Here is a 13,872-nt window from a genome sequence, read left to right as displayed (position 1 = left end):
AAAAGTTACTTTTCAACCCGTGTTAGTGACGGTGCCAGAAGAACCCGTCACCCAGGACAGGACTGTCATGGACAGGCCTGAAAGACCCTTTCGGGAGGACACTTGTGTGACCTTACCCCCTGTTGAACTGGTTAGAACATTACCCAAAACATGTGGTTGTTGTACAGACACTTGTGTTTATTCCACGTTCATAGTTATCATGTGCCTTTTATCCTTGTACTTAAGCCTTTGGCTTTTATGTATTTTTGTCTTTCGTATTCATGTTTGAAAAAAAACATTCAATAAATGTGTTCTGAAAAAGTATATAAACTCTTGTCTTGTTTGTTTTTCGTGTCACAAGTGACATTTCTCACACCATGGCTACCTCTACTGTCTCTGCTCCCTCTTCCTCTACTGTCAAAGTCATCGACGAACACTTAGATCGTGCCAGTTGGGAGGCTTTGTATCTTCGCCATCCCTTTAACATGCTCATTGCTGGACCTAGCGGTTCAGGCAAAACCGAATTTGTCAAACGTTTGATCGAACATAAACATCATTTGATCGATCGGCCCCCTCAACGGATCGTGTGGTGTTACAAAGAGTGGCAATCGGCGTACAGCCTCTTGCGAGAAAGTCAAGGCGATTCCATCGTGTTTGTGGAAGGCATTCCTAAAGAAGATGACGGCATCGTCTCTGACTCCCGTCAAACCCATTTGGTCATTTTCGACGACATGTTAGGAGAAGACGAAGAAGAAATTAAATTGTGGTTCACGCGCAAAGGGCATCACCGTAATGCCAGTGTCGTTTACATCACCCAAAATTTGTTTCAACAAAGTAAAGCCCATCGCACCATCAGTCTCAATGCGCATTACGTGGTCTTGTTTAAAAGCCCTCGAGATAAATCGCAAGTGCAAGTCTTAGCCAAACAGTTAGGAACGCCTTGGCTGACTCAGGCGTACGACGATGCCACTCAAACGCCACACGCCTATTTACTCGTCGATTTGAAACCTACGACCCCCGAGGATTTGCGATTTCGTACCCACTTGTTTCACCACTGGTGCCAAGATGGAGGGCCTGTCCTGTACACGTCTCCGTCCTCGACTTCATTTCACTCCCCATGAAAAAAAAAATCTATAAAAACCTCAGACCCTTTTTCGTCTGTCTCACACAGTGTGAACATGACGTCCCTTCAGTCGCATCTTCCCGTCAAATTGATTCGTGCCTTGTATGGCATCAGTCGAGAAAAAGATCCACAAACACGAGCTCGTGTCTTAGAAGCTAGTCTCAAAGAAGTCTTACGATGGTTTACGGTGACGGCACGTCAATTACTCCAAGGAATCATTCAGATTCCTCATCAAACCAAACGCTTTTTCGATCGAAACAAAGTTGCTTTGGTCCAACTGGCCGATCCCCGCATTGACACTCAAACCAAAAAACAAATCATTTTGAAACCTGGAGGGAGCGGTACTCTAGGAGGGGTCATCATTCGCTCACTCTTAAGATGGGATCCTAATGCCCCCAAAGTTATCCCCAAGACAAAAGTCCAACGAAGCCCCAAGAAGAAAAAGAAAAAGACCAGGTCCCCAAGAAGAATAACTTCTCCAGTGGCAGGACCCTCCTCTGACCAGACACCACCACCACCCCGGAAAAAGAAAAGAAGCCCCCAGAAAAAGAAACAGAGAAAAAGTCCTCAGAAAAAGAAAAGTCCACAGAAGAAGAAGAAAACTAGTCGCAAGAGAGGCACTTCGGCCAGGACGCAACCTTACACTCGCAAACCACGACCTGCCACAGCGGTGACTGCGTCTCTGGCAGCCTCACGTTTGTCCACTTCTCCGTTGATGTCACCAGGAACTGAAGAGTACTTGGAGACGTTGATCACACCAAGAACTTCTCCGTTGATGACCCCCAAAAGAACTTCCCCAGTGGCAGGACCTTTCAATTTAGCGGCAGTGGCTGCTGCTCACAAAGTACCTTCTCCCAAAATCAAAGTCCATGAAAGATCGGGCATGTTACAAAGTTTACTGGATTTGTCCAAGCAAGAACTGGCTCGATTTAATCCGTTACGTACCCCTGCATGACGTGTCATGCCTGTCCTCAAACTAATACGCCGTAAAGACAATCAGTGGCGACGCGTTCCAGTATAAAAAAGGCCTGTGACCGAGTAGGGTATCAGTGTTTTTAGGTGCTCCTAAAGACTCAAAGATGTCACCCTCCAGAAAACCCCAAGGAAAGAAAAGGAAAGGACTGCCACCACGTTTAGCCAAACATGGGGACCTGTTATCTGTCCTGTCCAAAGCTTCTCCACCCCTACGAAAAAAACTCATTCAAACGGCCTCCAAAGAGGTCATCGATACCGTGTGCGAATGTTGTTTGAACGTTTTGAAAGGCACGATCCCTTTGTCCAAACACCAGAAACAATGCTTAGGCAAACATCGTCACGTTCTTCGGAAAATGGTTCAAAAGAAAATTCCCATTTCGTCAAAAAAAGAAGATGTTGGTCCAATGTGGAGGCATTTTACCTCTCTTGTTAGGCCCCATACTGAAAGGAGTCTTGGGAACCATGTTGGGAGGACTGGTGGGAGCAAGATAAAAAGGCCTTCGGAAGTCCCAAGATCTCAGAATTGACCCCTGACAACCCCATGGAAGGACGAAAACTAGCTTTAGTGCCTTACAAACGATGGATGGAATACCATCGGTGGCAAGAACAACGCACCCCGCATTTACCTCCCAATCCCAATTTGAGCGAGATGTCCCAGTTACAACACGAATTGCAATCCTTGATGGATCGCCAAGATTTGTCCGAAACAGAAAAATCGCAAAAGTACGGTCAACTCTTGCAAAGACTGCAACTCTTTCACCAGAAAGCTTTAGACGAAACAGCTTTACCCACTCTAAAAGATTTTAAGACCTTGATGAAAAGTCCAGCACCATCACCAGTACCAGTACCAGTACCACCAGTACCCGTGACCAAGACAGAAAAAGGAGAAGAAGAGGAAGGGTTTCAAACTCCACCAGAAAAAGTACGCAAGTTAACAACACCACCTACCTCCAGAATTGGATGGATTAAAAAGATGATGGCCACCCCTTCTTCCTCACAAGAGAAAAAGAAAGTGAAGACAGAAGTGAAGACAGAAGTGAAACAAGAACCGATATCCCCCGCTCAGACATCCTCCTCCTCATCTTCGACACCTATTGCAGGCCGCAAACGCAAAGCCTTGCAATCCAAGAAAATACCCCAAGAGAAAAAGAGTAGCATCCTCCAAGAGTGGGTGTCTTATTAACACACCAACCAACACAAAAAATGGAAAAAGTCTTAGCCAGCATTTACTACGATCCCTCCCATCCTGCAGGTTACGCAGGAGTTCAAAAATTGTATCGTGCTGCCAAAACGCGACTGAAAAGTCTCCGTTTACCTCAAGTGCAACGATGGTTACAAGAACAAGCTACCTACACTTTACACAAACCCATTCGACGCAAGTTTGCCAGAAGTCGCACCCGAGTGGAAGGCATCGATCATCAATGGCAAGCCGATTTAGCCGATGTCTCTCATTTGGCCAGCTACAATCGTGGTTACAAATATTTGTTTTGTGTCATCGACGTCTTTTCCAAATTTGCCTGGGTCGTGCCCTTGACTTCCAAATCGAGCAGCGAGTTAGTGCGAGCCCTGCAACGGGTGTTGAAACAAAGCGGTCGTCACCCTCTTCGATGGCAAACGGACAAAGGCACCGAATTTCTGAACCAAGCTTTCCAAAAAGAATTAAAGAAACGTGACATTCATTTTTTTACCACCGAGAATCCCGAAACCAAAGCCAGCATCGTGGAACGTTTTCAACGCACTTTGAAAGAACGCATGTGGAAATATTTTACGCATCACCACACTCTGAAGTACATCGACATCTTACCGCACCTGGTGCAAGCGTACAACCAATCTTACCATCGAAGCATCGGACGTGCCCCGCAAGACGTGACCCCCGAGAACGAAGTGTTGGTGTTTGAGCGCCTGTTTGGTACGTTCCCGACGAGGGCTGTCCCCAAGAAAAGTGGAGAGTTGACCGTAGGAGATTGGGTGCGCATTGGCAAAACCAAACGCACTTTCGACAAAGGTTACTTACCTAACTGGACGACCGAATTGTTTCGCGTCACTGGACGAGTGCATGGCCGTCATCCTGCCGTCTATAAATTGGAAGACATGAACGGAGAAGTGCTCAAAGGAACGTTTTATTTGCCCGAGTTACAACGTGTCACCAAAAAAGAAGACGACGTGTATGACATCGAAAGCATTCTCGAACGCAGAACCCGTAAAGTGGGCAAACGACGTGTCAAAGAAGTCAAAGTACGTTGGAAAGGATATCCACCCAGTTTCGATTCTTGGATCGACGCTTCGCAAGTCATCGACTATAAAAAGAAGAAGTGACCATCATGCCCTTTCACACAGCAGACACAGCTACGTCGACCACTCCTTCTTCCCCTAGTTCTTCTGTGCAAGATTTACAAAAACAACCCTTGTGGGTGTGGTGTGGAGAACGTGTGCCTAAAACGCAAATCGTCTTTTTCTGCCAAATCTTCGTGGTGTATTGTGTCATTGGGGCAGCCATCGCCAATTTGAGTTTGCAACAAGGAGACAAACAATTGTGGACCATTTTATTGAGCAGTTGCATCGGTTACCTGCTTCCTAATCCCTCCCTGAAATTCTCCTCGAACGGGAACCTTGTGTCCAGTGCCAGTGTCAGTCACCAGTCCAACCACAACCACAACCAGAACCCCATTTTGGGCGGAGACACGCCTCTGACATCCACTAACCCCTCGGACAGCCACAGAACTCTGGAATTATGAGTCACCAAAACCAGTTTTACTTAACCTTACCCAGTGACAGTTCCATGGAGGTGTTTCCCAATAACACGTTGTGCTGTTACACGGCCAAATTACCTCAAGCCATCCCCTTAGATCACGAAGCCCATTGGGAAGTGGCTTTAGTAGAAATGATTCACCCGACCCAAGTCCTCAATGTCCTTCCCAATCAAAATAAATTTGATGTGGAAGTTTATGACGAACAAATACAACAGTGGATGGATACTTATAGCAAATATGACAAGAAAACCCCTAACAAAGAAAATCCAAAGTGGACCACCTATCAGTTGTTCATTCCCCCAGGCTATTATTTTAGTGGTCAACATTTGGTCAGCACCATAGCCACCAAGTTTAATGGCGTGTTTGGGGAAGCTTTTAAGAATGTCAAGAACAAAACTGTCACCCTGGAATACCACAAAACAGCTCGTCGCTTCCTGATGAAATTTCCTGAGGGGGATAAAATCATGGGTTTCTATTTTTATGATGAATTGTTTGACATGTTGGGCGGTGACATAAAGATGAGGAAGAAAGTAGAACTACAAACACCACCCCAAAAAACCATCATTTACAGCAACGAGTCTTTTGGCCAGTATTTTCGTACCCCGGTAGAACTGAACTAAGGACTGAATTTGATGTTTGTGTACTCCGATGTGGTGGAATACAACGTGGTGGGATACACCTCCGTACCGTTACTGCGTGTCATTCCTTTCAAAGTGGATTCTGCCGCAAACGCTGACGAGGAAGGTGGAAACACTTACCACGTCCACCGCGAATTTGTCCATCCTCACTATTTGCCTGTCAGCAAGTCGTATTTGGACACGGTCAACATTACTATGAAAGGAGATTTGGGACAAAATATTCCATTCACCAAAGGAAAAGTCACGGTGAAACTCCATTTTCGAAAACGGTTCTCTCACGATTCGTAAGCAAGTCATGTATCCAGTGTACCGAGGGGTTGCTCGACAACGAGGACACGGTTTGGGAGATATGTTAAAATCGGCCTTTCGTTCGGTGGCCCCAGTCTTGAAACCGATGGTGACACGCGGATTGCACGCCTTGAAAGATGCGGCACTGACGCAAGGCAAAGAATTTCTCCAAAATGTCATCATCGACAAACAAAACCCTAAAGAAGCCTTCATGAGGGCAGGCAAAAATGTCTTGCTGCAAACGGGCAAAGACCTTTTGGGTCGACGAGAGACACCTATAAATGCCCTGCACGCTACCGAGTCAGGCATTCAGCAAGGACAAGGCAGAAAGAGACGACGCAGAAAACACCCTTTCACCAGACTCCAAGCTAGAAAGGCCAAGAAAAGAAAAACCGTTCGAGACTTAGACGTTTTCGATTATTGAGACACAGAAAAAAAATGATGCACCGAGAGTCATGTGCCTGTTCCAAGATGGAACTGGATATGTTTGCCATGCCCCCCACCATGATGACCATGCAAGAATCCCAGTGGGTGGAATTTCACCCGGTCTCCTCATTGACCGATTCCGCTCCCATTGAGTTTGAAATCAAAGGACAGCCTGAAGATTACATCGATCTGAATAGCAGTTACCTATACTTAAAAGTGAAAGTGATCGAACCACCCAATGCTGACCTAGCCGATGATGATGTAGTAGCTCCCGTCAATAATTTCATGCATTCCTTGTTTAGCGAAGTGGACTTGTACTTGAATAACAAACTGGTCAGCAGCAGCATGGATACTTACCCTTATCGAGCCTACCTGGAAAATCTCTTGACGTACGGAAAAGAAGCCAAGAACACTCATCTGGATGCTTGCGTGGTATGGAAACCTGACCAAGCGACTAGGTTCAACAGCATTACAGTTGCTGGGGATGCTCAAAATCTATCGGGATTTGTAGAACGACGAGCGAAAATTGCTAGAAGTCGTGTTTTAGAACTGATGGATCGCTTGCATTTGGACATGTGGTTACAAGAAAAGTATTTGCTGAACGGGGTGGATATCCGTCTGAGACTGAATCAGAGCAGTGCCGCTTTCCATTTGATGGCTGCTAATGATGCCACTTACAAAACCATCATCCAAGAAGCCAGACTCTACGTGCGTCGTGTGGAAGTGTTGCCTAAAGTGGGAAACGACATCAGTCAAACGTTGAGCAGAACGACCGCCAAGTATCCGATCCAACGCGTGGAAGTGAAAACCTTCACCATTCCTGCTGGACAGCGATCCATAATCGAAGATCATCTGTTCCAAGGACAGTTACCCAAACGTTTGATTGTTGGTATCGTCAAGAATTCAGCTTTCAATGGAGTCTACAACGAAAATCCTTTCTACTTTAATCATTACAATGTGTCCAAGATTGAAGTCAGTCGCGATGGCAAGACCTTGTGTACCCGACCTTTTGAGCCTAACTTTGGTGCCGCGAAGAATTATTTGAGATCGTACTTGTCCCTGTACGAAGCTACCGGACAGTTAGGAACCAACACCAGTCACGGCATTACGTACGACGATTATGCAGGAGGCTACGCTTTGTGGGCTTTCAATTTCACTCCAGACCAAGGCAGCGACGAGGGACATTTCCACCCTATAAAATCCGGCCAGATTCGTGTGGAAATTCAGTTTGCGAGTCCACTGGATGCAGGGAACACAGTGAACGTCATCCTGTATGCAGAATTCGATAATACCATAGAAATCAACAGTTTGAGAGAAGTCATTCTAGACTATTAGAAGCTATGGAAGACTGTTATCCCTCTTTACAAAGTGGAGAAACTTTGAAGATGGAATATGAGGAGACCGTGGAAGGAGAAGAATCTCAAGATAAAGACGAAGAAGATATCATGATGAAGTCGAGATGGCCAGAACAAGAAGCCCATTTAGTCTCCTGTTTTGCCAAACACTTGGTCGACAAAATAACAGAATTGATCAAGAAAAATTGTTATGGATGTCAAAACGATCATCCCAGTCAAATTCAACACGATAAATGCCTGATGTTAAGTCAAGAAGAAAAATTGGACGAGTATCTGGACGAAGCTTGGAGCCTCATCTCGAACAAAGACGTGTTGCACCAGTGGTATAAAGACTTGCGTGAACATTCTTGTCCACCATTAACCACTCAAGAGATCCATCGTATCGAAGCTCTCCTGAATCAGAGTGAGGAAACAGAACGAATAACCGTTTATTCGTCAGACATTTTCAAGCAAAAAGCCAGGATCGAATTGACAACGTATTATTACCTGTGAAGAAGAAGAAAAAACACAAAACAATGGATACCTGGGAACTTTATTACCTTTTGAACCACAGTTCGTATACGGCTTCTTGGAATCCTGTCGTCTGTGCTAAAGATGAACTCCCTCATCGCAAACCTAAAGACCATCAAGCTTACGTGATCAACACGGACGACAGTCATCTCCCAGGAACCCACTGGGTAGCCGTTTACTTTCCTCAAGAAGGATGTGTGGAATATTTCGATTCGTATGGATTGCCCCCTTTGGAAGACGATATCATCGACTTTATGAGAAGAAATGCTCAAACCACCCGATTCAATAATGTGAAATTACAAGGCACAGATTCCTTGGTGTGTGGACAGTACTGTGTGTATTTTCTGCATCATCGCAGCCTGGGCTATTCCTTAGAACATTTAGTGACTCATTTCGATCCTCGTTCTTCTGCTAGAAACGATGTGAAAGTAGATCGCTGGTTTTGTGACCATTATGCTTATCTTTTGTCTCAAGCTAGGAAACGTAGTGTCCATCAATGGCCTAATGATTTCCAGCAGTGGAAATCACAATTTCATTCACAACGTTGTCAGCCCTGTTCAAAGTAGATTGTAGATTGAGAAAAAAATGTTTGTGATTTGAAAAAATTGTTTGATGTTATAGTGTTGGATTATTGTTAAAAAATGTTAGAAATGTTGTTGTTTAGTGTTAAGTGATTTTTGAATAAAAAATGTTGTGTTTGGAAAAAAATGCCTTTGTCTTTTGTTTAGCTATAAGAATGTTGGATTGATGCTCTTTCATTTCTTACTATCCCTCTCATGACACTCACTGAACGTTGCGACTCGAAAACCGTGTGGGGGATGTTTTCCTTCACGTCCGCGCTTTGACTTTAAGAACCGGGGTTGTTCCCAGTCTAACCATCCATTGTCGACTCATCCTCCTAAGAAGATGTGTTCCAAACTAGCTAAGCTCAACGAAGCCTACGTGAATTTGCATAGGGTCAGACACAGTCTGATACCGAAGCCAGAAGAAATAGAGAATGTGAGAATGTTAAAAATCACTGAAGACCTGATAGAAGAGCTCTTCAGAGAAGAAATGAACAGGGAAAAAGAAGAATGGACAGAGAAGTACAGACTTCAGAGACAGCAGCAACAGCAGCAACAGCAGCAACAACAGCAACAGCAGCAGCAACCTGAAGCTGACAGAGGCTTTGTCGATTGCCGTATCGACACCAAAGAGTTCTTCTTCTCTTTCGAAGAAGCAGACCTATCACCAGAAAGTCTATCCTCAGAGGACATCGCATTCTTAGAAACTAAAAAAGAATGCCATAGCAAAACAAAAAAAACAGCCCTTTTCAGGGCTACCCAATACTCTAGAAAAGAAATAACCATCAATTTGCCAATGTGTGTAGATAGAGTAGTGTGAAAATAAACACTAACTCTTTTTCAAAAAATGTGAGGGTATGTGTTTGTGTATAGGATTGTGTGTTTGTGTGTTTGTAAGTGATAAAGTAGGTTGGTGTGGATAGTAGATTAAAATGATGTTTGGTTTTTTTTGGCTGTTAGAGGTGTATATTTGGAGTTAGATTGGATTGCTTTGCGTATGTGGATAGTCTATTGAAGTGATTTATAAAAAATTTTACAATAGTGATGGGTAGCATAAAAAAGTCAGTGAGTGTTTCTTTTAGGTCCGCGCGTTGCTGTTTTTTTGGGTCACGATCTAGGTAAGATCAATTTTATGTTATTAGGGGATGTTTTCCATCACGTCTGCGCTTTCACTATAAATTGAAACTCGCTGGGCAGTCTAGCTACCCTTGTTGATTGATCAACACCAAAAATGAACACGAGACTAGAGAAACTGTTGGAACTTCATGTGCATCTGGAATATGCCAGGCGCATATTAAATGAACTGGCCGCGGAAGCCATCGTCGAGGAGGGAAGGATAAGAGAGGAGGAAAGAAGAAACAAAGAAGAGGAGGAGAGAAGATATAAAGAAGAAGAGGAAAGAAGATGCAAAGAGGAGGAGAGAAGATACAAAGAAGAGGAGGAGGAGGAAAAGGAGAGAAGAAAAAATTTCAGAATCCCAGAGAGCGAAAATTGGGATTCTGAAGCGACATATCCTGCCTCTGCTCTCTCCCCCCAAAAGGTAAAAAGTAACTGGGGGATAAGATGTGTATGTGGTGCCAGGCCTGGAAGGTGCCACCATTAACCAGGTGTCCATGAAGTTCCAAACAAAACAGCCCTTTTCAGGGCTACCCAATACTCTAGAAAAGAAATAACGATCGATTTGCCAATGTGTGTAGGTAGAGTAGTGTGAATATAAACACTAACTCTTTTTAAAAGATGTGAGGGTATGTGTTTGTGTGTTTGCGTGTTTGTAAGAGCTCAGGTATGTTTGTGTGAATAGTAGATTATGGGTTTCTTAGCGTATGTGGAGAGTATAGTTTGGGTTATATTATACGAAATGAAAAAGTAGGGGGATGTTTTCCTTCACGTTCGCGCGTTGTTGGGTCATGATCTAGGTAAGATCCATTTTATGTTTTTAGGGGGATGTTTTCCTTCACGTACGCGCTTTAAGTATAAGAACCCACAGTATTCGTTGTTCAAACCATTCTTCATAGAAGATGGCTTCAAACCACCTGGATAAATTTCAATCATTGCAAGACGTCCTTGACAATTTGGGAATGATAGAACAAATGCTCGTACGACTAGTTGAAGATCACTATTCTTATAGTCCGCATAGAGTAAAAATGGAAATTAATAATTTAAGAAAAGCAAAGGATATGATAAGTGGTGTGATGAAGGAAATAAAGGAGGAGAAGGAGGATGAAGAGGAAAGGACAAGGATGAGAGCATGGAATGAAAAAATTGAAAAAGAAGAAGAAAATGAGAAGAGGAAGAAAGAAGAAGAGGAGGAAGAGAAGAAAGAAGAGGAGGAGAAAAAAAAGAAGAAAAAGAGTGTAGGTGAGAAAATAAGAAGTTGGTGGAGGAAAAGAAGAAATTAGAAGCAGAAGAAGAAAACCCAAAGGCCCTTTTCAGGGCCAGCCATATTTCTCGAAAAGAGATAGCCTTTGAATTGCCTACCCCTTTCTAAAAAATTTTTAAAAAAAATCCCATATTCCATTTCCCTTGACGCTATACAGTCCCACCCTGTTTAAATTCCTTTGACGCTATACAGTCCCCTATTCCCATGTTCAAATCCCCTTGACGCTCAACAGTCCCACGATTTTTCTCCATGTTAATTTCCCTTGACGCTATATGTTCCCACGATTTTTCTCCATGTTAAATTTCCCTTGACGCTATATGTTCCCAGGGGTATTTTTAATGATAAGTCCCATTGACGCTATAATATCCCCTTTCACTACTAACAGGTGTATCTTAAATACAGGACAAGGCTCATTATGTGGATACCCCATCAATCTTTAGAATTTACATTACATCAATGGGGCATAAATATAATAATGAGATATCAATACAGTGTATAACATTTATTATATACCTGCCTTCATTCACATTTTGGGCTTTGCTTTCATATGTATATTTTGCCCTGCATTTTCAGTTTCTAAATAGTTAAGAAGAAATTGAATGCATTTAACTTAAGGATTGAACAACAGATAAGTATTGATGATCTTTATATTTTGATGGATATATTCACAGTCTTTTTTGTGGCTCTACTGGACTTAGACCAGAAGACTTTATGGGTTTGCATGTTGTCTATGGTCTATATGTCTGTAGCAAAAGTTTATTATGACTTTTCCTTGGAAGCTTGCTTTGAATTTTACACACACATTCATCCCTATGTTCAAGTTTTTTATCCTGGCTAATGGTGCTGCTTCGACATCCAATATGGCCTCCATATTGACCACTTTGACTACTCCTTCTGAACAGAGCTGTATCATCATGGGGATTCACCAGAAGACTTGATTATGATGTCTTGTCAGTTCTCATTATAAGTTGTGGTGATCAGAATTCCAATATGGCCATCATGGTTGCTATCTTGAAAAGCTTGTTATCAATACTCTTCCTCAATGGAAAATCATATTGACATGTGGTTTCTAGCAGAAGACGTTTTATGATATCTGGTCAGTTCTAAATTAAACTAGTGCAGATATGATCTGATTTCTGATTTGTCCACCATTTTGGCCATTTTGAAAATCTTGTTATTGCTCTACCTAAGCCCCAATAGATGATTAGGTATATAAGCATGGATGTCCAGCAGAAATCTCCTTATTATATCTAGTTATAAGTTGTTAATTTGTTGATCTGACTGCTATTAATGCCACCATGGTAGAAATTTTAAAACTCTTGTTACTGCTACTGATCTGATCTGTGAGGGACAATCATATTGATGAGGGGTTTTCACCAAAATACTTTACATGATGTTTATCATGTCATAAATTTTAATGGTACTGATCTAAGGCAGCCACATTGAAAATCTTCTTATGGCTGTTTAGTCTGAATAGATGTTCATATTCACATGGGATTTTCACCAAGAAAATTGAATGATGTTTTGGTGCTCCTAACATAAAATGGTGCTTAACTTACATCAAACACAGCTGTCACATTGGCTAATGTAAAAATCTTGAATTTGACAAAAATATCAGAGATGCTTTAGACACTCAGCAGTTAAAAAGAAGAAATAGTCATATCTTGAATTAATAGAAATTTTGTTTTTTTAGACAAAGTATCAGTTCCATTATAAGACCTTTGTTCTCTTTAAAATTAGGTCATTTGCAATCCATCTTTTTTTTTACAGATGAAAAGTTTAGCCTTCACTGTAGAGGACAAAAGATAGAATTTAATAGGGATCTTGCATTGTTTACTGGTGGCAAAGAAGATGAAGTAGACATCACATGTATTAATAGTCATAAGTTTGGGCCAGGACAATGGACCATTACCTTGGAGGCCCAAGGCACTGGTGTCATCAAAATTGGACTCAGTGAAAAAGACCCAGCATCATCCTCAGTGGCAGTAGTGTCAAAGATTATTGAGTTTGAAGATGCATTTGATGCAAAGAAAGACAATTACAAAAGGTTCCTGAGTGTTGATGCATTGAATACACTTAGTTATTCTGATGGTACACGAAATCTTCAGACACATAGTCTAGTGACCGATAAACCAGTCTGGCTTTTTGTCATGATTGTCTATGGTGATGTGGCGATATCTGTCCATGACGGTAAATATTCTTTAAAATTTGAATTTTCAGTTTGCAAATTACATCTAATGCCTTTTATCATATAAGTGACTCTTTAGTGCAAAGATCAAAGTATGAAGCTTCCAAAATTCTGCAGGGATTAGGCATTAAACATTATGGAGTATCTAATTTTTGTGATCTATCATATTTTGCTTTGTAATTATTAGGGTCAGAGAATGCTCTTTGTTGCCATTTTTGCCCTGGGTCTTGCCACTTATTGGATCCTTGTGCCAAGAAGTTGCATACAGTTTAATAATAATTTTGTTAACCACTTACATTTGAACAACACTTATCTAGTTCATATGTATTTGGAATATAGGATTTTACTTTAGTCCTCATGACCTACTTTCCCAAGTCATAATCTTTGATAAGACCAATTGTCAATGTTTATGTTTTGTTTCTGGGGCATATTAATGGGATCTATAAGGGTGTGCCATGTTATAGGTTTGTCCATTTTGTTCTGAAAAATATTGACAGTAATGCCATATATTACTTTGGAGTATTTTTGTTTAAACAGAAAGCTACTAAAATTGTGGTTGATTCCTATAATTCATCCTAAGAAATAAAACAATTGAATAAGGTAGTAGAAAAGTAACTAAATATAGTATATTTAATGGGTTACATGACCTTAAATATGTTTTAAGATGGGCAAAGATTCATTGATAGGCTTTATTATG

General features: G+C 42.0%; 1 protein-coding gene across 1 annotated transcript in view; it reads left to right on the top strand.

The window, feature by feature from the left end:
- The window catches only part of LOC149787837 (protein mono-ADP-ribosyltransferase PARP14-like), a 178,281-nt gene that overhangs the window by 17,042 nt on the left and 147,367 nt on the right, over nt 1–13,872 (top strand). The window contains exon 3 of the mRNA XM_089974056.1: nt 12,758–13,177. Within this exon, the coding sequence (XP_089830182.1) occupies nt 12,758–13,177 (420 nt within the window). The remainder of the gene's footprint in view (nt 1–12,757; nt 13,178–13,872) is intronic.

The sequence above is a fragment of the Sinohyriopsis cumingii genome, chromosome 11 (genome assembly GCF_028554795.1).
Source record: "Sinohyriopsis cumingii isolate HCF-2022 chromosome 11, ASM2855479v2, whole genome shotgun sequence".
NCBI classification, from domain to species: Eukaryota; Metazoa; Mollusca; class Bivalvia; order Unionida; family Unionidae; genus Sinohyriopsis; species Sinohyriopsis cumingii.
Note: the sequence above shows the minus strand (reverse complement) of the source record. Positions and strands in the feature narration are given on the sequence as shown.